The sequence below is a fragment of the Aristolochia californica genome, unplaced genomic scaffold (assembly GCF_029961685.1).
Source record: "Aristolochia californica isolate CCGP_79_NKW_82.1479 unplaced genomic scaffold, dmAriCali1.0.hap1 SCAF_6, whole genome shotgun sequence".
NCBI lineage: Eukaryota > Viridiplantae > Streptophyta > Magnoliopsida > Piperales > Aristolochiaceae > Aristolochia > Aristolochia californica.
In genome coordinates, this window is record NW_027182257.1 from 5,045,642 (window position 1) to 5,070,382 (window position 24,741).

Here is a 24,741-nt window from a genome sequence, read left to right on the forward strand (position 1 = left end):
ACTTATGGAATGCCAAAACGATATTTCAGACAGGGATTCAGTTTTTCTTAGCTCCTTTGGGAAGGATTTCTTTGCACCACAAGGCACTACATAGAAGATATCCACAACTTACCATTCCCCAAAAAGATGATCAGACAGAGGTACTCAATTGTTGCCTCAAAACTTAATGCATTGTTTTGTAGGTGACAAGCCTAAAGATTGGTTTCGATTGCTTCTTTGGGCTGAGCTAGCTTACAACAAAACTATCAAAATGTCGCCTTTTCAGGCCCTACATGGTCTGTCCCTACCTATCATTCCTGTTGTATGACTTGGGCACCACTCATATTGTAGACTTGGAGCTGACACTAGTGAACAGAGATGAAGCCCTCGAATATCTCAAGCATCATTTGAAGTGTTCTCAAGAACGTGTGAAACTCCACTATCATAAGAAACCTTAGCAGCCCACTTCTTGTCGAGGGCAACTCCAAGGTGGTGGTTAAGAAGTGCTCTTCACATTGGGATGTCTTTTATGAAAATATGGATATTGTTCCTCTCATAGTTTGTAATTTGTCTCACATTCCTAGATCAATGAATTCTTTTGCTGATTTGCTTACCAAACAGGGAGCCTCCCTCCAATCCTTTGTTATAAAGGGAGTACTACTCTGATTTGTATTTGTTTTGTGTGTTGGCTTCAATCAAATATCTCCCCCCTCCAAAAAATAAAAAAAAGAAACAAATTCCAAATCAATGATGCAGCACATCGGTGGAGTGGCCCACCATCTTGAATTACCAGCCTCCACATCAGGCCATCCAGTTTTCCATGTATCATAACTCAAGCCATGCATTGGCTCCTCGCCAGCACCACCCGCTTTGCCTCCTTTTTTGGCCACTTCGCCTCCCCTTCCATTCCATTGGCTGTACTTAAGAAACAAATAATTTGTCAAAATGGAAGGCTGAAGACTGAAGTGCTAGTGCAGTGAGATACTTTGCCCTCTCGACAAGGCCACTTGGGAATTAGAGGATGAATTTTTTACCCACTATCAGGACTTTTGACCATTGAGATCAAGGTACTCTTCATGGGGATGGGGGGTTGAATGATATGATCTTGGAAGAATTTCTTTATTACTTTATTGCTTTGTTTGTAGGGCTAATTTTGGAATCACAAGTAGAGGACGTGAGTTACATGTAAGAGGTGTGGGTTATCTCACTTATGAAGGGCAAATTTGTCATTGTCATTGTTGAAAGGTAGAAGGGCAATTTGGTCATTTGACCATCAAATATGGAAGCCACATCCATTCCAGTCTGTTAGATTACTTCTCATCTATCTATGCTTTTAATTTCATTCAATTCTGATATATACTGTCAGAGATATGAGCATACTTGTACTTTAGGCCATTTTTGCTATGTCTGTAATTGTTCACTTAAGTGGTATAAAAAGAGGATTAGACTTGAGTTAGAGACCTCATCCAAGAGCAGCCATCACTAGCTGCTTCTCCAATTTCTCTCCTTTCTTCCCTCTTCTCTCTCTCTCTTCTAGTTCTCCTTAATCTCATATTTTTTCATGGTATCAGAGCAGTGATCCCTGTTTCTAGGAGTCCCTTCTCAATAATCTCAGGTGTTTCTACAGATTTCACATATCTAGAGGAAGGTATCTAATCGATTTGCTATGGGTAAAAGTTCAGTTTTTTCTCCTTTTCTACTTCCATAACCATTCGATTGATAGCTAATACCATAGATTGAGCAGTTTTGTGCCTAACTACTGCCCCATGAGGGTTTAGTAAGTAGGGATTTACTGATTTTTGCTTTCTACGCACCCCTATTACTATCTCTTTGCTTGTGTCGTCCTTCAATAGGCAGACATTAGTCCTACTTTTTTTTTGTGGTGTATGTTGATCTGAGTGCATATTTTGCACATTTCATATTTTGGTGATTGGCGCAAATTGGGTTATTTGCCCTAACCCTAATTTTTTTGTAGTGTGGGACCCACATGACCAATTTTTGAAGAATTAGAAGTTTTGTCACAGTGGGTTTGAAGCTTCTTGGGAACACATAATTGAGTTCAGGACGTGTATTGAAGGGTTTAAATAGTGGATTTCAGCCAACAAGTTGCTGCCCTTAGATACTTAATAGGGCTCAGATAGTAAAGATTCAGGCTCTATACAGATTACTTCCATTAATCTAAAAGGGGCAAATTATGTGAACTGGTCGCATTCAGTTCTTATGTCCCTTAAGGCCCAACTGAAGGCAAAGTACATTAGAGATGATCCGCCTACTCCTATCTCTGAAGAATGGGAGGCAAAAGACAACTAAGTTATGACTTGGTTAGTTAACAATATGGAACCAAAGTTCAATAATCAGATTTTGAGCTATGGAACAGCTAAAGAAATGTGGAATACTTTTGTCTATAATTCTATCCGGGGAGAGTAATTTACCTCGTATATATGAGCTTTATGCGCAGTATTTTAATTTGAAGACGGTTAACTGGTTAGTGACTGATTACTTTACTGAGATGAGGGGTGTACTTCAGACAATAAACACCTTTCATCTCTTTACTACAAATACTGAAGACATTCGCAAGGAGAAAAATCAGATTCAAGTTGCTCGCATTCTTGATGGTTTGGGTTCAGAGTATGATGCAATAAGGACTCAACCACTACCAAATGATGATGTGACTACACTAGAACAAGCATTTAACTGAGTAATACGTGCAAAAGGTGTAGTGACAGACATGAATGAGAAAAAATGCATAGTCTTCTGATGCTATGGCTCTCAACCTTCAGTCATCTTATAATAAGGTTGGGAACCAAAGTCGTGAGAGTTATGGTAGAGGACATGCATGAGACTCCTCTACACGTGGCCGTGGTGACTGAGGGAATAGGAAATGCATCTACTTTGGAAGGACCAATCATTTCTCCGATAAATGTTGCGAGAAATTTGGGAAGCTAGCTTGGACTAACTCTACTATGATTGGTCCCGAATCATCCCCTTATCCCTCAGGAAAAAAATCAATAACTACTTCAGAGACTTGGTCAATTGACCACTACTACTACTGTTGCTGCCTTTATTACTCTCGAGTCGGATACCTCTACCTCAACAAGTGCCATGATGGCTAGCAAAGGAATGCCAACATTGCATGTGTCCCACTCTCCCTCCTGGAATTATATTCGAATTCAGTTCTATTTGTTCCTAACTATCAATTTACTTTTTGTCAATCAGATAACTAAATCACTCAATTGTCCAATAACATTTTCCCCTACTTACATGTTTTAGGATTTGAAGACGAAGAGGACGATTGTTTCAGGACATGAGAAGGGTGGACTCTATTTGCTGGATATATTTCTATTTCACCAGCTATGACACTAGTTGCAAAGGAATCTCCATTCTTGTGGCACTTGCAACTGGGCATCCATCACTAGCAAAATTCCGTCAGTCCTTTCCATCCCTACTTGCTAGTACTTCCTCCAATTAGTACTAGTCGTAGTTCTCGTTTGTTTGAGTTGATTCACTCTGATATGTGGGGTTCTTGTAGAGTCCCCAATCCTTTTGCTTTTAAGTACTTTGTGTCCTTCATAGATGAGTTCAGTTGGGTTACATGGTTGTACCTTTAACGAGAAAAATTGGAAGTCTTTAATGTATTAGAAAATTTCTTCAATGAGACAACAAATCAGTTTGGTGCACATCTTAATATTTTTTCGTACTGATAATGGCCATGAATTTCTTAATTAGCGATTTGCATCTTTTTGTGCTTCATGTGGCATTACTCATCAAACTCCGTGTGTATATTCCCCTAGCAAAATGGGGTTGCTGAACATAAAAATAGACACCTACTTGAAGTTTCTCGTACGTTATTGTTCCACATGAATGCTCCTAGATCATTTTGGGGAGATGTTGTATTAACCACATGCCCTCATCAATCTTACAAGGACAAGTACCTATGCATGTCTTAAAACCAAAGTGTAAGTTATTTGATGTCACTCAAATCTTTGGGTCTGCATGTTTTGTAAATCTATCTAGCTTGTCCATTGATAAGTTGTCTCCTTGAGTTGTTAAGTGTTGTGTTTTTGGGTTACTCACAACATTAGAAGGGATAAAAATGTTATGATCCGAATAAGAAAAAGATATATGCTTCCACTAATGTAACATTTTTTTAGATGTGCTTTGCATCCTCGACTAAGTCTCAATTTCCTTCGAAACCGTGTGCGGATAACCCTGTCCCTATTGTTGATATGGATCCACCATCTACAGGTACCACTCCACTTAAGATATATAGTGGTGGTCACATCGGTTATTACCCTCCACAAGTGCCTCTTGACATTCCAGTACATGAGCTCGCCTCTCAGGACCAACCATCTTCCTCTTTGCCTATAGGTCTGACTTCCTCAAATTTGGACCTTCCTATCAATCTTCGCAAAGGTAAACGATCTTGTATGTCTCACCCTATCTCTCTCTATGTGTGCTTTGATTTCTTGTCACCTTCATACAAGTCCTTTACAATGTCCTTATTTGTGCCTACTACCCTTTGTTCAATGCAAGATGCTATGGCTTTGCTTGAGTGGAAACGGACTATTGATGAGAAGATGGATGTTTTGGTAACTAGAGGCACATGGAGTCTCTATCATCCACTGTATAGGGCGGCTCTTATGTGGTACCACTGGGTCAATAGTATTAAATAAAAGGCAAATGGGACTAATGAGAGGTATAATGCAAAACTGGTAGCCAAAGGCTATATGCAGACATACGAAGTGGATGTATTTGAGACTTTTTCCCCAGTTGTTCGTTTCACTTATGTTCGCATTTTGCTCTCATTGGTCGTGAACCAAGGATGACCCCTATTCCAGCTGGATAATAATGTCTTTCTCTATGGAGACTAAAAGGAAGAAGTGTAATACATAGAGCAACCTCTGGGGTATGTTGCTCAAAGGGAGACAAAGAAGGTTTATAGGTTGAAGAAGGCCATTTTATGGACTTAAAGAAATCCTTAGAGCTTGGTTTGAAAAGTTCAGCATTGTGATAATGAAAATTGGTTTTTGTAGAAGTCACTATTGTCCATTCTATTTTTGTGCTAAAAAGAAGGAATTGTATGGTTGTCTTAGGGGTTTATGTTGATGTATCCTGTCTAGAAGTGACTTGGAAGGAATTGAGGAAGTAAGAAATCATTTGGCCACTCACTTTCAGACCAAGGATTTGGGACAACTAGAGTATTTCCTTGGGATTGAAGTGGCTCGCAACAAGAATGGAATTGTTCTCTCTCAAAGGAAGTACATTACGGATATGTTGCAAGAATATGCTTTTGGCACCTTCAGCTCGAAGAACTTTGTTAAAAGCTTACTCAAGGGTGGTCACATTCTCATTTGCCAACAGTTGGGCTCAAATAGCATCATACTCAGACCCTAAACCATCCAAAAAATGAATTATTTGAATCTAATTTTCTTTCTTACAAATGTCTTCAACACTCGTAATAAAAGGAAGGAATGTATTGATCTCCTGTAGTACTCCCCTTATCTCAGTGAAATAATCTGTCACTGATCTACCTCCAGATTTCATATTAAAATACTTCACATATAACTCATAGATCCTTGATAAATTACTTTTTTGAGACAAAATGGAAATCAATGTAGTCCACATTGCCTTAGCAGTACCACAACTCAAAATCTAGTCACGAAATCTGGATTCCATATTGTTGACCAATCAAGTCATTACTAAATTATTTTATGCCACCCAATCTTCTGTAATAGGCACTAGGGAATCATCTGTTATATATTTTTCCATTCTTCTAGCTCTCAAATACATCAAAACTAATCTGGCCTAGTTTACATAATTTGATTCATTCAACCAGATCATAGTTATCTAAATAGGCTATGAGAATTTCACATCTGAGCTCTCAACAATCATCTAGACCACAACTTGTCTGCTGGAATCAGCCATTAAATATCACAAAACACCATAATTCAGTACGCTAGAGCGTCAATTAACCAAAGGGAAACACTTTCCCCAAATTTCTATGTTTGCGCAATCAAGTGGGCTCCACACCGAATTCAATTAGGGCATTTTAACACCCAATTCAGTCAATTTCAAACCAATAGTGATCAACTTCAACAATTAAGACCATAAATCGATGAAAGAATGACTTAATTGCAAGAAACCAGGATGACACAACCTATATGGATGATGACGCAAGTATTGGGTTGATGATGTAGGCAGATTTGAGGAATTTCCTCAAATTGGGATCATCAATCACTCTAAATCCCAACAATCAATCAAATAGAAGCAATAATCATTAGCCAATAGGCTAAGATAGGCAGAAAAAAGGAAAAAAATTGAATTTTTATCCTACCAATCCAGAAATCTGGGAAAATCCTTCAAGGAAATAGCTGAAAATGGAGAGAAAGTCCACAAAAATAAAAGAAATCTGCCCAAGACTTACATTGCTACTCTTATACCATGAAAAATATGTGATTTGGGGAGAAAATAGAGGAGAAAAGAGGAGAAAAAGTGGTCTGGATGAATAGCAGCCTTGCTACCTTGGAGTGCATGCCAAAAAGGCATGTCCTCATCTTTTATAATCAGGGTTTTAAGTGAAATTTTACGAAAGGACAAAAATGCTCCTCAATATTCAAAAATACTTAGCTCCTAAAATACATGTTTAAATTGAATGGAAATTGAACCGGTGATAAATTAAAACATTTTCTATCTAAGAGCTATATTATAAGACAAATTTAATGTGGGAAATGACCAAAATATCCCTGGACTAGTATTTTAACAAGATGTTAAACCAGTAGATACTCCTGTGGAGGTGAATGACGACCTATATAATCCTCATTGTCCTATACTCAAAGACAAGACTCGGTATAGATGCCTAGTAGGTAAATTGATATATGCAACAGTTACCAAGTCCGATAGATCGTTCGCAACGAGAGTAGTAAGTCAATTTATGAAAAAATCTGGAATCACCTAGAGAATCTTAAATATTTAAAAGGTGCTCCTAGTAAAGGTCTACGGTATACTCATAATGGGCAAGGTTGATATTATGGGATATTTTGATGCAGATTATGCTGGGTGTAAAATGGACAGGTGATCTACTATCAGTCATTGTTGTTTTGTTGGTGGTAATTTGGTGAGTTGAAAGAGCAAGAAACAAGTTGCAGTAGCTAGATCTAGTGCCAAGGCAAAGTCTAGGGCAATGGCTCACACAGTATGTGAGCTTAAGTGGGTAAAATTTATTCTGGTTGAATTTGGATTTTCAATTTCAAAACCCATAACTATGAAGTGTGACAATCAAGCGGCTATATTCATAGCCAATAACCCAGTCTTCCATGAAAGAACTAAACATATAGAGGTAGATTACCACTTCACAAGAGATATCGTTATGTACGGGAAAGTGGTCACTCTTTATGTTAAATCTTCAAAGTAGCTTACGGATGCCTTCACTAAACCCCTTGGAAGGCAGGAGTATTTAGCCTTTTGTGACAAACTAGGATTATTTGATATTTACTCTCCAGCTTGAGGGAGAAAGTTGAAATTCTGGTATGAGGGCAATTTGGTCATTTAACCATCATATATTGAAGGCACATCAATTCCAGTCTGTTAGATTACTTCTCATCTATCTATGCCTTTAATATCATTCAATTCTGATACATATTATAAGATATTGGCGTACGTGTACTTAAGGGCATTTTGCCATTTCTGTAATTGTTCACATAAGTGGTATAAAAGGAGAATTAGCCTCAAGTTTAGAGACCTAATCCAAGAGCAACCATCACATTCTGCTTCTCCAACTTCTCTCCTCTCTTCCCTATTCTCTTTCTCTTCTATTTCTCCTTAATCTCATCCTTTTTCAGTCATCATCTTGTCTTAAGACAGAGAAACCTAATCAAAGAAATGCGAGAGCAGCTAATCACTCGACCCAATTTTCTAAACTCTCTGTCGTGTTTTTCCTTCTCCACAAAAATTGACCACTCTTCCTTCAATCTCACACTTTCAACCTTGATTTTGCTCTACTCCTAATGGTTTACATCAGGAATCAAGTAAATGCACGCACAACTCAGTGAAAAAGTGTACTGGGTAGGGCAACGTAATAAAAACGCCAACAACGACCACATAAATGAACATATAGGTAAGTCAGAGAACAAATTTTTGGTCCCAAATTGGTCCCACTATATGGGCTAACATTGATTTTTCTTTTTTTTTAAAGGTTGAAAGATTAGTTAAAGAACACAAAGAGGATGAAGGCTAGGGGGACTGACCATTGGACAATGCACAATCACAAAAAATAAAATGTGGGGTTTAATGTCATTATTTTAATGGTATATACATATGCAGTTAACTTTGATAAATTTACTCAGGTATGCAGGAATTATTTTAAAATTTAGGGGTACAACAGTAGCAATATTTTAGGCAATCGGCACAAAGATCAATTATCAATTATTCATTTCATTGAACCAAAGTGGAAGTTAAGCTGGATTTTTCTAACATACAGCTATTGCATGACATGTCTCCAGAAGGAAGTATTGTAATTAAACCAAGTATTCAAGCATCAGGAGGATACACTTACTTCAGAAGGTAAGTGAAATTTCTATGTCTAAATTCCTCCAAACGAATCCCTTCTTCTTTTGAATATCTGCATATATAATTCTGCTAGTCACTTTTTCACTTTGGTATTGCAACACAAGCATGGTTACCCAAAGCCATGAAAAGCAGCCAGCGAAGCATACCTCCATGGCAAATTGTTCTCACAAAAACGAGAAACCCCATTCATTGCAGCATATGAGTCAATATGCACCCACTGCTCTGTGAACTTGTTTGTGTTGGGGCCTATTAGAGGTATCATGAATCAATAATACCACAAATGTTGGATTTTTCTTATTAAGAATTGTAAGCTAGAACTAACAGATGGGTGTATTTTCTATTTCGATAGCTTATAAATTAAAGAAAATGACAGAAATGGAGAACAGTGAACTTACCCATCTGATGTAACACCTTAAGAGCATGACCACCTGGATAGTTGTCATATGATGCCATGAAAGTTATGACAGAGCACCCTAGACTAAAACAACCATGATAGGGTCAGAGAGAAATAGGCAAAAAACTAAAACAACCATGATATGATCATGTGTAACAATGATTCATCCAACCTCACCAGAAGCGAACCCATCATGATCAAGTAAAGCCACTTCCATATACTCTTATTTCTGTTATTGTAGCTGAAGAGGATTTAAGTTAAAAATATCATCAGTTCTTTTATCACCAGATACCAACCAGCAAAAGAAAAATGAACATAGAAAACCTGCAATTAAACTATCAGAGTGTAAACTTACAAATTGACGAAGATCATAAGTAATATCAAGAAATTAAGAACATACATTCTGGAAGCTGAGAGTGCTGCTGACAAGTTGAAGATAGGAACAGAACCAATTATAAAACGAAGTTCCTGAGGAACAAAACAGATGCTAAGAAGTATGGAAAGGGCAATGTACAATTTCTTAATAAACCACCTGAAGTTTGAATATGAAACAAAACATTAGGACCTTGTGTGGGAGCTTTGAGTAAAGCAATACAAATGAGAACACTGGCAGAAAGTACCGAATAATTCTTCGGTCAATTAACACCCCAAGCTGCAAGGAAATAGTATGATAAAGCCTTATGTTCAGTTGTTTTAAAGCTGGATACCAGATTAATTTTAAAACAGACATGTTAGACATATAAGGATGAAGTAGTTGGATATGCAAGATCTAAATAATATGAGAACTACATGTTAGGAAAATTGCATCTATTTCCAAACTCACCAAGCAAAGAGGATACGATACAAGCAATGAGCGAGGAAGGGCTGAAGAGAAGTACCAATGAAAAGAGTGTGTCTGAACAGAAGGATTCAAGGAAAATAAATAAAATAAAATTTCTGAATATGTGTGAGGTCTTGGAGAGTTGAACAATTCCCTATTGACTCTATCAACAGGTGAAGAGAAACTATTGGAAACCAGAAGTCTCATTATCATTAAATTAAAAGATCGCACAATCCCACAGATTTGTTCAATTAAATATAAAGATAAATATCATATGCAAGTTTAATTTGTATACAAGAAAAAAAAAACTGAGCCTCCAGAGTTCATTGGTAGCATAAATCTGCAAAGCATCACCAAGAACTTTCCAAAAGGATACACCCCACTCTGAACTCCGATTCAAAATGGAGTTGAACCAGAAAACTTCAAATTCAGGCCAAATGATCTTCTGCCATAAAATGCTATCAAGTAGAAGAGAAAGCACTGGAGAAACAAGCATATAATCTCATCAAAATCTAATTGAAAATAGCATGTCTCCAAAGAGAAATGGTTGACCAGTTAAAAAGGTTAAAACATTAGAAAATCTAACCTGTTCCTGTAAGAGCTGTGATGATGCAACACTTCATTGCTTTCCATAGTGAAACTGACTTAGTCTGTCCTAGATAAATTCAAAGGATCAATTATCTTGATATTGTTGCAAAAGTCATAATCAACTAAGTCAGAATGAGATATTCTCACATAAGTCTGAGAATCTGCTTAGTGACAGTCAAAAAAGTAAGATTTCAGTGAGAAATAAAGAAGCAAGAGCTCTACTAAAGCCACCTTCCTTCTGGTTGCTTCCAAAATAACAGGTAGATTACATACAAAAGGAGATCAATGACAAACTTTTTATTGGCATGACTAATGTTTCATAAAACCAATTCAAGGCATCTAGAGCAGAACAGCTTCCTTTACCTAAAAACCTTGCATTCTGACATCACGAATGCTTCTTTATTTTTACTTTTTACTGTCGAACCCCATAGCCAAAGATTTGGACCCAAAACCTCACAGTAGAAAACCTCGCATGTGACCATTGAGCCAAAGGGCTAATCCATCAGGAATGCTTGTTAATAGAGCTGACAATTATTAAGTATTTTACACCCCTCAAAACTCCTTAGAAGCCAGTAAATAACATAACAAAATGAGTAAAAGTGAGGCACTGCTTACAAGATGTTTGCTTCCAAATAAAAATAAACAACTTCAGAAACCAATTCAAGCTAGTAAAATGGGGGCTGCAACACCACTCTAGAAAATTTAATAGTCCTTTTTATAAAGTTTATCACAAAGTTGGAAACTGATGCAGCTATAGTGTCTCTGGAGTTCCCTAAGTTCCCTTTTATCCAAGAGATAAGGACTTCTCTGTTTGGAAATAGTGTCTTCTCTAAGGTGTTTCATATTTCATACTTATCTTTTTATCAAAAAAGAAAAAATCCTCTAGACCGCTTATGAAAAAACAATTTATATTTCATACTTCTCTTTTTATAAGCTGAACATGCCTATTTTAGACCAGTACATTTTTTTTTTTAACTTAGTGCTTTCATAGAGGAGTTTGGGTAGACTTAACTTTTATTTAACAGATTCAAATTGAATTTCTGCTGGTTATGTTAGTGGAGTTCTTTGAAGAGGAGTTCACATTCTAGTAAGTTTCCACGTAAAGATCAGTAGCAAGAAGCTACAAACACCCACTGTATGACCTGCACAGCTCATCCATCTTGTTTAGGCTTTATTTTTTCTTCATTGCAAGATGATCCTTTTTAAAGGTAAGTGCAAATCTAGTAATTTGCTCTCATTTGTTCTAAGTGCAAACTTAGTTTCACAGTTTTCCCAACCATCCATAAGGTTGCAATATCATCTGGTATCAGAAGTGAGGATTAAAAACCAAAGGAATCATTGGTGGCATATCATGGGAGAAGCCAAAAAGCATTGAATAAGCCAGATTAGAAGAAAGGATGAGTGTGCAAGAGCTAATTGTGCAGAACTGGAATCCAGGTTCTGAGAAGTTTGAGAGATGAGGCATCAAGAATTTATTTATTAAATGATGCTGATTTTTTTTTTTTTTTTTGAAATGATGCAGATTTTTATTAAGACAAAAGCTCAAAAGAGCAATTTACAAAGGAGGGAATCCTTCCCATACAATGAGAGATTGCTGGGAAGTTCCGAATTTTGCCAATTTATCAGCCAAAGAGTTGGCTGATCTAGGAATGAGATTCCAATTACAATGCGTAGAAGATACAATGTCAGCAATACTATCAGTGATGGGCCAGTGGCGCCAAGGGGGAAGGCTATCTTTGGAACACCAACTAATAACCGTCTTCAAGTCGCCTTCAATGATTAACTTGCCATGGAAACGATCCCTGAAGATTTGGAGGCCGAACAGCAGAGCACTAACTTCAGCAGTATTAGAATCAACAATGCCCACCGGACCAGCATAAGAAAGAATAGGGTCTCCATTGTGCCCTCTGAATACACCACCTACTCCTGTTGGACCAGGACATCCAATAGCACTACCATCAAAATTCAGTTTTATGCAGTCGCAAGGGGGAGGATCCCAGATAGCCATTCTAGGAGCTCTGCTAGGGCCAAACATGTGAGCGATCAAATTCCAATTTTCCCGAAGGGAAACCCCTGATAGAGTGGCAAAATCCTTCTTTGTATGAAGCCAACTGGAGATGAGGCCGACGGCATGAGAAGCCGTGTTGTCTGGGGTGCTAGCTTAGGAGTTGAATCTCCAGTTGTTCCGCTTGAGCCAAATGCACCATGGAACATGCGCCAGACAGGCAGAAAGAATTAACTTGCCCAGTTGAGGAAGGAGAATCCCTCGAACCATCTCAAAGATGCCAAAGAGGTCCTGATGTAGCCCCAGTTGGAGCCCAATTTTCTGAAAGATCTTCATCCAAACTTGCCACGAAAATCCACAGTGTAAGAGGACATGTTGGACTATCTCTTCGTACTCACTGCAAAGGGGACAAGAAACATCGGGGGCAGTGAAGCCTCTTCTATGAAGTTGTCTGAAGTAAGAATCTGTTCTCTAATGGCTGACCACACAAAGAATTTGATTTTGCTTGGTGCTGAGAGTTTCCAAGCTAGATTTACCTTGTGCTCACGAAGACTGTAGTCTTGCTTTATGATATGAGAGTAAGCCGAAGTGACAATGAATTGGCCATTATCACTGGGCTTCCAAATCAGCTTATCAACTAAGTGCTCCCGGATAATAGTATTACTGAGTTTAGTATGGAGAACAAAAAACCAACGATTCCTCATCATTTAATCCCCGACAGAACGGAAGACTCCACGAGTGATCACTCCATGAATCAGCCACAAAGCAAGAGAGGTTGCTTGCCACCCTATGCAACCCCGGGAAGTCCTCTGAGAGAGATCGGGGGCCACACCATTCGTCCGACCAGAAGAGAAGGTTCCTTCCATTGCCTGTGTGAAATGCGGTAGCATCTCTAAATATTGGAAGGAGCTTGAAAACTGATTTCCATATCGGGGATAGGAGGCGAGCAGCGCCACCCTCTCTCCCCCATGCACCCGAAAACTGAAGGTAGAATTTCACCATATTCTTCCATAAACTGTTATGCTTGTTGTTGAAATTCCAAATCCATTTGAACATAAGAGCTTTTTTCATTTCCTTTGTAGGCCGGATGCCCAATCCTCCCCTATTATGAGACATGCAAATATCCTTCCAACTGACTAGATAGTATCTGAAGGTATCTTCTGAACCCCTCCACAGAAATCGTCGATGGATGGCATCAATTTTGGAGCAAACGGAGGCCGAACAATGCATGAATGATAACAGATAATTTGGCAGCCCCACCAGACAAGACTTGAGAAGAGTGAGACGCCCCGTTGTTGATAAGAGTTTACCCCTCCAAGTGGCTAGCCTCTTTTCAAATTTCTCAATGAAGGGGGACCATAGAGACGCCGAAGGCCGAGAATCAAAAAGTGGGAGCCCAAGATATGTAGCTGGCATATTTCCCACAGAGCATCCCAAATAGTCTGCCATATTCCGAAGCCCAACTAGATCAATGTGATAGTCAAGGAGAGTGGTTTTTCCCCAGTTTATGTTCTGACCAGAAGCCAATTCCAATAATCCCAACACGACACGCAATTTTCTGATTTGATCCATAGTACCAACCCCGAAGCAAATAGTATCATCTGCAAACTGGAGAATCGGAATATCAAAGGTTGTGCAATCAGTCATCAGTAAGAGCCATCCCATGTTCTTGGCCGAGTAGATCAAGGAGGATAGGTATTCTGCCACCACATTGAAGAGCAAGGGAGAGAGGGGGTCTCCCTGTCTGATTCCCCTGGTTCCCTTAAAGTATCCGCAAATTGTTCCATTGAGAAGGACGGAGTAGCTTGCAGAAGATATGCAGCTTTGTATCTAGAAGCGCCATTTTTCTCCGAATCCCATCTTCCCCAGGAGGGTGTCCAAAAACTCCCAGTTAACTCTGTCAAATGCCTTTTCGAAGTCAAGCTTGAGGATGAATTTGGGGAACTTTCAGAACTTGAAATGATGACTAAGTGAAGTCTTCCCAAACAATGAGAGATTGCTGGGAAGTTCCAAATTTTGCCAATTTATTAACCAAAGAGTTGGCTGATCTAGGAATAAGATTCCAATTACAATGAGTAGAAGATACAATGTCAATAATACTATCAGTGATGGGCTAGTGGCGCCAAGGGGGGAAGTTGTCTTTGGTACACCAACTACTAACCGTCTTCGAGTCGCCTTTAATGATTAATTTTCCATGGAGACGATCCCTGAAGATTTGGAGGCCGAACAACAGAGCACTAACTTCAGCAGTATTAGAATCAACAACGCCCACCGGACCAGCCTAAGAAAGAATAGGGTCTTCATTGTGACCTCTGAACACACCACCTGCTCCAGCCGGCCCAGGACATCCAATAGCACTACCATCAAAATTCAGCTTAATGCAATCACAAGGGGGAGGATCCCAGATGGCCATACTTGGAGTTCAGTTGGGGCTAGACATATGAGCGATCAAATTCCAATTTTCCCGAAGGGAAACCCTCAATAGAGTGGCAAAATCCTTCCTTGTATGAAGCCAACTCAAGATGAGGCCAATGGCAAGAGAAGTCGTGTTGTCCGGGGTGTTAACTTTGGAGTTGAATCTCCGGTTGTTCCGCTCGAGCCAAATGCACCATGGAACTTGCGCAAGACAGGCCGAAAGTATTAACTTGCTCGGCTGAGGAAGGAGAATCCCTCGAACCATCTCAAAGGTGCCTAAGAGGTCCTGATGTAGCCCCACTTGGAGCCTAATTTTCTGAAAAATCTTCATCCAAACTTGCCACGAAAATTCAGAGTATAAGAGGACATGCTGGACTCTCTTCGCACTCACCGCAAAGGGGACAAGAAAGATCGGGGACGGTGAAGCCTCTTATATGAAGGTTTTCCGAAGTAAGAATTTGTTCTCTGATGGCCGACCACACAAAAAATTTAATTTTGCTTGGCGCTAAGAGTTTCCAAGCCAGATTTGCCTTGTGCTCATGAATACTGTAGTCTTGCTTTCTGATATGAGAGTAAACAGAAGTAACAGTGAATCGGCCATTATTGTTGTGCTTCCAAATCAGCTTATCAACTGAGTGCGCCCGGATACTGCTGAGTCTGGTAAGGAGAGAACAACAAGTCAACGATTCCTCATCATTTAATCCCCGGCAGAACAGGAGACTCCATAACTGATCACTCCATGAATCAGCCATAGAGCAAGAGAGCTCGCTAGCCACCCTACGCAGCCCCAGGAAATCCTCCGAGAGGGATCGGGGGCCACACCATTCATCCGACCAAAATGAGGCATCAAGAATTGACGAGCTCTCCTTGTAATCTTGTTCTTTTGAGCCCTTTAATATAACTCAGCACTATTTCAACAAAAAAAAAAAAAAAATTGACGTGCTCAATAGAGGTCTATGGGAGAAAAACCTTTGGCAAAGTCTGTTATGCTAGCCAATGTTATGTCATAACTTGTTATTTTATTTATTCTTTTTTTAAAAATTTGGACCATTTCTCGATTTGTACGTGTCATCCCTGCAGTGGGGCCATGCAAATCTTCTCTGTATGGCTCCAATTTTATCGGATAGCTTATTGCTTTGGCATTGTAACCCTTTCAATCTAGTTCTCTTCCTGATCCAGAAGTCATTTTTTTCTCAATGTTGATTACACATGCACAATACACCTATACCTTAGGTGAGACTAGAACCCAATGCCTCACATTAGAAACCAACCCGACCAAAAGGTCCAATCCGCCTCCTTTGGAAGTCTTTCATCATGGAAACCTCTATCTCATTGTTACAAAAATTAAAGAAAACAAACTATTCTTGTTTTTTGTTTGTATTTCTGATATTTTTCTCTAGCGATGTAATTATTTGTATCTGTTAGGTGCCTTCCTTTCCTGTTGGGGAGGACCACTTGAATCCTTTCTCTCACTTAATAAAAACATTATGGCTTTTCAAAAGAGGGAAAAAAACACTAAACAACAAGATGCTCCACAAAATTGCAAATAGGAAAAGGACTATGCTACTTTTCATCTGAGACTATGACCAGAACCAAATAATGGATCCTAGTTCTAACAGAGAAACCATATTCCAAGAAGCTCTGCACCAATCCTTAAATGGAAGAGTGTCAAGTTAATGATTTAGTAGAAAACTACGAGGTATTCAACATGTAAGAAAAACAGTTGAAGGGTAGTTTTGCCTTTTTACATTAGCTGTAATCTCTAAAGTAGATATTATATTGTTCTAAATGTTTAGATCTATCTCTAGTTCAAATCTGATGTAATTTGAGCATGTATAGTGGGAGATATAAGGGGTTAATTGAGTTTAAGTGTATGAGGGCATAAGTCTAATTATCCCAGAACTTAAAGTTATCAAAGAAGATGGGAGTGAGTACAACCCCCAAAGGAAGTTCTTTCCTGACTCTCTTCTGTCATCTCTCTCTCCCCTTTTCTTCCTCTTACTTCTTCTCTCTTTACTCTTCAATCCTCCCCTTTTTCATAGTATCATAGCAGTAGATCTTGGTTGCAAGCCTCTATTCTTCATCAGTTCTCTCAATTGAAGCCTGTAACTTCTTAGAAAGGGGATCCCTCGAGGTTTGTGCTTGACTGGTTGACAAAAATCAAGTTTTTCTCATTCTTTTTTTGCCATAAGCTGGGTTGTTGGCCTCTACTGCCTTTAGTGCAATTGAATGCTAAGATAGAGTCCTAGAAGGATTCTTTCAGTTGGGAAATACCCATTCTTCTGTGCACAGCCCAATACTGGGCTTCCAGCTTGCATCACCCACTAGTAAGGTGACATCAACCCTAATTTTTGGTGATTTGCAAAAAAAATCTAATGAAATCACACATAACTAGTGGAATTGGATTTAATTTCGGTTTCAATGTAAATGTGCATAAGATGCCTAATTTTTTAGAAGTTTGGCCCACCTACCCAGCACACCTAGCTTGTTGATTGAAGCTTTTATCTCTGACTGTGATTGTTGTATGGTACTTATGGCTGATTCTGGTAAAGTAATCATCCCTTAAAGGGATTCTAGAACTTCTGAGGGAAAAGATAAATTTTGATTACATCCAGGAGACTCAATAGTTAGAACAATCTCAGTTGGCCAAAATCAATTCGAATATACCTGAAGGCAAAAAGGAAGTCCAAGTTCATTAGGGAAGGATCCTTTTGTTCCCCTAAATGATGACTCGAAAGCTAAAGGTAGTCAAGTTATGACCTGGCTAATCAACAACATTGATTCCATGCTGAGGAATCAGGTGATGAATTGCAAAACTGGTAAAGAAATGTGGGTATCCTTAGAATCTATCTAAGCTTAGGAGAGAAATTGGTCGCGAGTTTATGAATTATATGCTAGACTGTTCAGCCTCAAGAGAGGTTAGAGATCTATTACAGAGTACTACAATGATTTATGTTTTCCATCCCTTTACTATTGATGAGAGGGAATCTAGAAAACAGAATGGACAGATACATATAGCAAAATTTCTAGATGGCATGGGGCTAGAGTGTGATTTTGTTTGGGCACAGCTCTTAGCCCCAAATGATATTTAGTTTCTATCCATGGTCTTTAGCAGAGTCTTGCATGTAGAGTCTGCTGTTATATCCCAAGGAAGTAAAGATGTTAGGAGTGTTCATGTATCTGCCCTCAATACTTTGGGTAACTCAGAATCAGTTAGAGGTCAAGGTGCAAGTACTAGAGGCAGAGGCAAAGGCCGGAATTATATCTGCCCTCCATCCATTTTTCTGACCAGTGTTAGGCCAAATTTTGTAAACCTACGTGGGCAAACTCTCTTGTTCGTGAGAGCTCAGAAGCATCTACTAGGCCCATAGTGAATATTGCACCAAGGGCATCTAATGAAATGCAACAGCTAACTCAATGTATGGCACAGTCAACTGTTTCTTCGTGCTCAACATTTATGGCTCAGCCTTCCGTTACTACAACCACTCTGGCTAGTTCAGATATGTCTGCTCTTCATGTGCATCCTTCATCCACTTGGGTCCTTGACTCAAGAGCTACTACCCATATGTCAGGTATGTCATCTTTGTTCTCTGATTTAAAAGAGACTTTTGCAATTAAACATGTCATCTTAGCTAATGGATCCATTTCATCAGTTGAAAGAATAGGTACATTAGCTCCATCTTCATTCATGCCACATCAGTCTATACTACTTGTTCCTAAGTTTTCCCTTAATCTGTTGTCAGTTAGTCAACTTACTAAATCTATGAATTGTTCTGTAACTTTTTATCCTTCTCATTGTGTGTTTCAGGATCTCATGAAGAGGAGGACGATTGGCTCTGAATGAGAGGCGGATTATATTGTCTTGTCTAGAGAGTCACTCATAGGGGTCTCTACAAGCTCTACGTTTTGCAGTCTCACCTTTACAGTGGCATCTACGGTTACGTCATCCCTCTCCTACAAAGTTGGTTCAACTTTTTCCAGCATTTCCTTCCAATCTTTCATTTCAATGTGACTCATGTCAACTGGCAAGCATCACTGGACACTATTTCCTTTAAGCCAATCCAGAAGCAGTCGCTTATTTGACATTGTTCATTCTGATGTTTGGGGCCCTTATCTTGTGTCCAGTACCTTTGGTTATAAGTACTTTCTTTCATTCATTGATGATTTTAGCTTATGTACTTAGGTGTATCTCTTATTGGAGAAAATCAAAGTATTTGATGTGTTTCAACACTTTTATAGTGAAATAAAAAAAATTTTGATACCTCTATTCATTTACTCCGCAATGATAAATGTTCTGGAATTCATTAATCAGAAATTTGATTTGTTTGGTCAAAGTCATGGTATTATACATCAGTCATCATGTGTCTTTACCCTACAACAAAATGGAGTAGTTGACCATAAGAATCGTCATCTTTTGGAAGAGACACACACAATGCTACTACACATGAATGTACCCAAGTTGTATTGGAGTGATGCAGTTCTTATTGCCTACTTCCTCATTAATAGAGTGCCTTCCTCTGTTCTTGGAGGTGAAATCCCTATACAGGTGTTGATGCCATTTGTCACATTGTTTCTATTATTTACTCGCATTTTTTGGATGTGTATGTTTCGCACATGTCTTGAATTCTTCCAGGGAGAAATTGTTTCTTGGTGCATTAAAATATGTTTTCTTGGGATATTCTCATACTCAAAAAGGATACAAATGCTTTTGTCCTTCTACTAAGAAGACATTTGTATCTACAGACGTAACATTTTTTTAGGATACTCCATTCTTTACTTCATCCACCATAGATATCTTTCCATCTACTGTAGGTCTAGAGACAGTTGCCTCCACTCTTGTGGATGATGTTCCTAGTCCTTCATCTGGTGCTACTGCAAAGAAACCACTACAAGTATATCACAAACAGCAAATGACTCAACACCAGACCTCAGGTCCCTCTCTCACACTAGATCATGAACCCTCTTTGTCTACAGATCTTGAGGTAAGTGATTTACACCTTCCTATTGCCCTTCAAAAAAGTGTGTTCGTAAAGGACTCGATATCCTCTGTTCAATTTCAAATCCTCTGATTCATTGTCTGACCGATACAAACAATTTGCTTCATCCTTGTCTTCTTGTACTATTCCTTCTTTTATGCAAGATACTCTCTTGTCTCCTCAATGGAAGCAATCTACTGTTGTTGAGATGAAAGCCCTACTGGACAAAGGCACCTAGATGTTGTGTGACTTACCCCCAGTGCTACAGAGGTTGGGTGTCGTTGGGTAATACTATGAAGTATAAGGCGGATGGATCCATTGAGAGATGCAAGGCTCGATTGGTAGCCAAGGGATACACTCAGACATATGATGTTGATGTGTTTGAGGCCTTCTCCCCAATTGCCAGATTATCTTCTATATCGGTTTTAATTTTTGTGGTTGTGAACCGAGAGTGGTAGTTGTTTCAATTTGACATTTAAAATGCCTTCTCGCATAAAGACTTGGATGAAGAGGTCCATATGGAGCAACCTCTAGTGTATGTTGCTCAAGAGGAGACCAGCAAAGTATGCAGAGTCAAGAAGGCCATATATGGTCTTAAACAAAGCCTTTGAGCATGGTTTGAAAAATTCAGTTGTGGTTATGTCTTTTGGCTTTTCTAGAAGTCACTGCGACCATTCACTTTTTATCATGAAGAGACCGTTTGGTATTGTGGTTTTGCTAGTATATGTGGATGATATTATCTTATCTAGTAGTGATGTGACAAGCATTGAGAAGGTAAAGGCACATCTTGCTACGCACTTTTAGACTAAAAATATGGGTTCCTTAAAAGTATTTTCTTGGCATTGGGTGGCTAGAAGTAAGGCAAGTCACGTATTGACACAGAGGAAATATGTCACAGATATGTTGGAGGAGTATGGTTTGCTAGATGCCAAACCAGTAGATACTCCCATGGAGGTTGGGCATGATCTTCATGATGAATAGTGTAAAGAATTCAATGACAAGATGGTATAGAGCATATTAGTTGGCAAACTCATATACACTTCAGTCACTTGTCTTGATGCTCTCCTTTTCCTAGGCTCGGTAAAATGATGCTCTCAGTCTGCGCCAGTTTTGTGTCGTGGGGGCTTTGGAACGAACTTAATAAAAGGCGATTCGATGCTAAATTTGAAATTGAGGCAAGAGTAGTGGAAAAAGTGATGAGTCAAATTTCCACCTGGCTTCTGACAAAGAAGCCTTTCTGCTCTTTCAAGGGCACCTCCATTCGTGATAGCTGGAGCAACCTAGCAAGGACACATTTTGGGACCAAGGTTCAAGTTATGAAAGAGTGGGCTCCCCTGGAGTTTGGGTAGCTAAAATTGAATTTTGACGGCTCTTCTCTTGGCAATCAGGGGATCGCAGGTTTTGGAGGTGTGATTTTGGATCCATCTGGCAATCAGTGTATTTCGTATGCTGGTCCATTAGGCATATCCAATTCAACGTCTGCAGAGTTATATGGCCTTCTCAATGGGCTCCGGGTGTTCAGAGATAAATACAGTGGTCCAATTTACATTGAAGGGGACTCTAAGGTAGTCATTGGTTGGTGTCAGTGTGCTTCCCTTCCACCATCGAGGCATTGGGAAATCTTTCAGGAGATTTTAGAGATTACCTCATTATTTTCTTGTATTTGGTCTCACATTCCGATATCTGCAAATTCGGCAGCAGATGTGCTTGCCAAGCAGGGAGCTTCTCTTCAACATCTTGTTGTTAGGGATTTGCTCCCTCTTCCTTTGTAAATTTTCGCTTCTTAATACGATACATCTTTATCAAAAAAATAAACTTGACATATCCTTTGTTGTTAGTATTGTCAATCAGTTTATATATTGCCCTTGCAAGGTTCACGTGGAGGATACACAGAGAATATTAAGGTATTTAAAGGGGTCACCTAGAGAGGGGTTATTCTTTGAACCCCATGATCATTTAAGAATAGAAGCTTTATCAGATGCAAATTATGCTAGGTACAAACTTGACAAAAAGTCTAACATCGGTTATTATGTGTTCTTGGGAGATAATTTGGTAAGTTAGAAGAGTTGAAAGCAAAATATTTTGGCCAGTCAAGTGCTCAAGCTGAATATAGAGTCATGACACATATGGTCAGTGAATTGATGTGGGTAAGCAAAATATAAGAGCCATGACACATAGAGAGCAAAATACTTTTTCCGATATCATTTTGTCAGTTGGGAGGTTTGTCTGCCTCATTTTCATGGTGGTCTGGGTATCCAACCTACTAAAGACATGAATTGTGCCCTCCTTAAATGGATCTGAAATTTCAATACAAAAGCATTGTGGCTTGTGGAGAAGCATGGTGAGCATTTCGCTTCAGCTCACTGGTCACTGGTGGAGAGAGGGAGGCACTCCCTGCCATTTGTCCCTGATATGGAAATTTGTATACAAGTTGCTCCCTACCTTTAAGGCTGCAACGTCCTTCTATGATGGGAATGGGAGGAGTCTCCTTTTCTGGATTGATGAGTGGTGCAGCCCCTGCCCTCTCATTGAGTACTCCGGGCTCTCTTGGATTTCCTCGGATTTGTCCTATTCGGTGGCTGATGCATGGAGCAACTAGTCTTGGAGTCTACTCTTCCATCGGGGTTTGAATGATGAGGAAGCCATTGCCTTTTGCAAACTCTTATCCAGCCTCAACAATGTTATCCTTTGTAACCAGATTCATGATAAGTTGATATGGAAGCCGACTATTAATGGTATCTTCTCGATTGCCTCCGCTTGCTCCCACATCAGTGGTGAAAACCCTAGTGTGTCGGAGCACAAGGCCTATGTTGCATGTGTTAGATTTGTTTCCGACAACCAACGATCCGACGGAACTCAACAACTGACGGCATAGCGAGCTCACGGTGGTGGACGAAACCACCACTACCTCACGAGACTGACGGAACAGTCCAAATCACCAAACGAGAGAGAGCGTTGAACTCTCTGGTTTCTTGACGAACACGAGAGACAAACGATAAAATGTTTCCATTCGGGGTTTTTCCCCCTTTCATTATGTATTTAAGTTTTAGGTTTTCCTGTTACAAAATGGCCCATGGGCCCAATACAATACCACCCATCCCATTAAGCCTGATCCAATAACCCTATGTACATAACCCAAATTATACAACAATTATGAACATAAATTATAATTAATATATATTTTAACATATCGTAACATCCCCCCTCAAATTGATGCTGGTGAGTCAACAGCAACAATTTGCCAACCAAAAAATTATGTCAGGATTGAGACAATGCTTTGGTGAAGACATCGGCCATCCAAAGATCCGAAGAAATGTACGTAAGTGATATTACCCGGCGCTACAAAGTGTCGCGGATGGAGTGATAGTCAACCTCAATATGCTTCGTGCGCTCATGAAAAACCGGACTGGCCGCAATCTGGATAGCACTTGTATTATCTACATGAAGCGGTGTAGATGAGGGCTGAGGAAACTGGAGCTCAGCAAGAAGACCGCGGAGCCAAATAACTTTAGAACAAGCAGTAGATATAGCGCGATACTCGGCCGCGGTAGATGACTTAGACACCCGGTCTTGTTTCTTACATTTCCAAGAAATCAGTGCATCCCCTAAAAACATACATCAGCCTGTAGTAGAGCGACAAGTATTGGGACACCCTGCCCAATCAGCATCACGTAGGCAGTCAGACGTAGCGCGGAGCTGGTAGGAAAGAATAAGCCACGAGCAGAAGAGCCGCACAAATAGCGGATGATGCGCCGAACTGCCACAAGATGAAGGTGTTGAGGAGATGACATAAACTGACTGACCTTATGAACAGCATAGGAGATGTCCGGGCAAGTAGTAGTCAAGTATTTGAGACTCCCAACCAGTCGTCGATAGATAGTCGGATCATCAAGGAGAATCCCTTCAACTTTCCTATATTTGACATTGACCTCCATAGGGGTAGCCACTGAAGATGTGTTCTCCAACCCAACAAGAGTAATAAGATCTTGAATATACTTATGTTGATTTAAGAAAATACCTTTGGGTGTGTAATGTACCTCCAACCCTAAGAAGTATGTTAGTTGTCCAAGATCCTTTATATGAAAAGTGGCATGCAGCACCTTCTAAAGCTTGGTAATCAGTCCAGAGTCAGTGCCACTAATGATGACATCATCCACATAAACCAAGAGAATGACCATGCCCGCTGCAGACTTATGATAGAAGAGAGATGAATCATACTGACTCTGGGTAAACTGGTGGAGGATAAGTGTGTCGCGAAACTTCTCAAACCAAACCCGGGGGGCTTGTTTAAGCCCATACAAAAGACGACGTAGATTGCAGACATGATAAGGAGAGGATGTAGACATACCTGAGGGAAGCTTTATGTAGACATCGTCCTGCAGATCACCGTGGAGAAAGGCATTCTTCACTTCCATCTAATGCAGTGGCCAGGATTGAGATGCTGCAATGGCTAAGATAGTACGGACTGTGGTCATCTTGGCAACTGGTGCAAAAGTTTCCTCATAATCAATCCCATATTCTTGCCTGTTCCCCAGGGCCACAAGGCGGGCTTTGTACCAATCCAACGATCCATCTGAACGCAACTTGACAGAGAAGACCCACTTACTTCCAAGAGGCCGAATAGTAGGAGGGCAAGCCACACTGTCCCAGGTGTAATTCTCCTCTAGCGCTTGTAGTTCAGCTTGCATTGCCTTTTGCCAACACTATGTCCTAGCCTATTTATAGCCAGAAGGCATGGAAATAGAAGACAAAGTAGCTGCCAGAGATACAAAGGAGGGAAAACCATACCTGGCAGGAGGGTAAGAACGACGCGTGGATCTGCAAAGAGTGATGGGAGCAGGAGCAAAGGGAGGATCAGGAGCAAGCGCCAGGTCAGGATGAGGAGAGGGCAACGAGGCAATGGGGTGAGGCTCATCAAAGTTCGGCAAACTAGACAGACAAGCAGACGATAGAGTAACTTGAGATGGAAAGAAATATTGATTTTCAAAGAAGACCACAT

General features: G+C 39.8%; 1 protein-coding gene and 1 non-coding gene across 3 annotated transcripts in view; both read right to left on the reverse strand.

The window, feature by feature from the left end:
- LOC137934163 (dol-P-Man:Man(7)GlcNAc(2)-PP-Dol alpha-1,6-mannosyltransferase) overlaps positions 1–24,741 on the reverse strand; it is a 62,649-nt gene that overhangs the window by 11,826 nt on the left and 26,082 nt on the right. For both annotated transcript variants that reach the window (XM_068778415.1, XM_068778416.1), the window contains 9 exons: positions 10,345–10,408; positions 10,135–10,238; positions 9,762–9,833; positions 9,504–9,590; positions 9,339–9,406; positions 9,111–9,179; positions 8,940–9,022; positions 8,691–8,790; positions 8,531–8,596 (listed from right to left, as the gene is read on the reverse strand). In XM_068778415.1, coding sequence (XP_068634516.1) covers positions 8,531–8,596; positions 8,691–8,790; positions 8,940–9,022; positions 9,111–9,179; positions 9,339–9,406; positions 9,504–9,590; positions 9,762–9,833; positions 10,135–10,238; positions 10,345–10,408 — 713 coding nt within the window. The remainder of the gene's footprint in view (positions 1–8,530; positions 8,597–8,690; positions 8,791–8,939; positions 9,023–9,110; positions 9,180–9,338; positions 9,407–9,503; positions 9,591–9,761; positions 9,834–10,134; positions 10,239–10,344; positions 10,409–24,741) is intronic.
- Positions 15,803–15,902, reverse strand: LOC137935594 (U6 spliceosomal RNA). Its single transcript, XR_011109294.1, has one exon. It is a non-coding gene; the product is annotated as a U6 spliceosomal RNA (small nuclear RNA).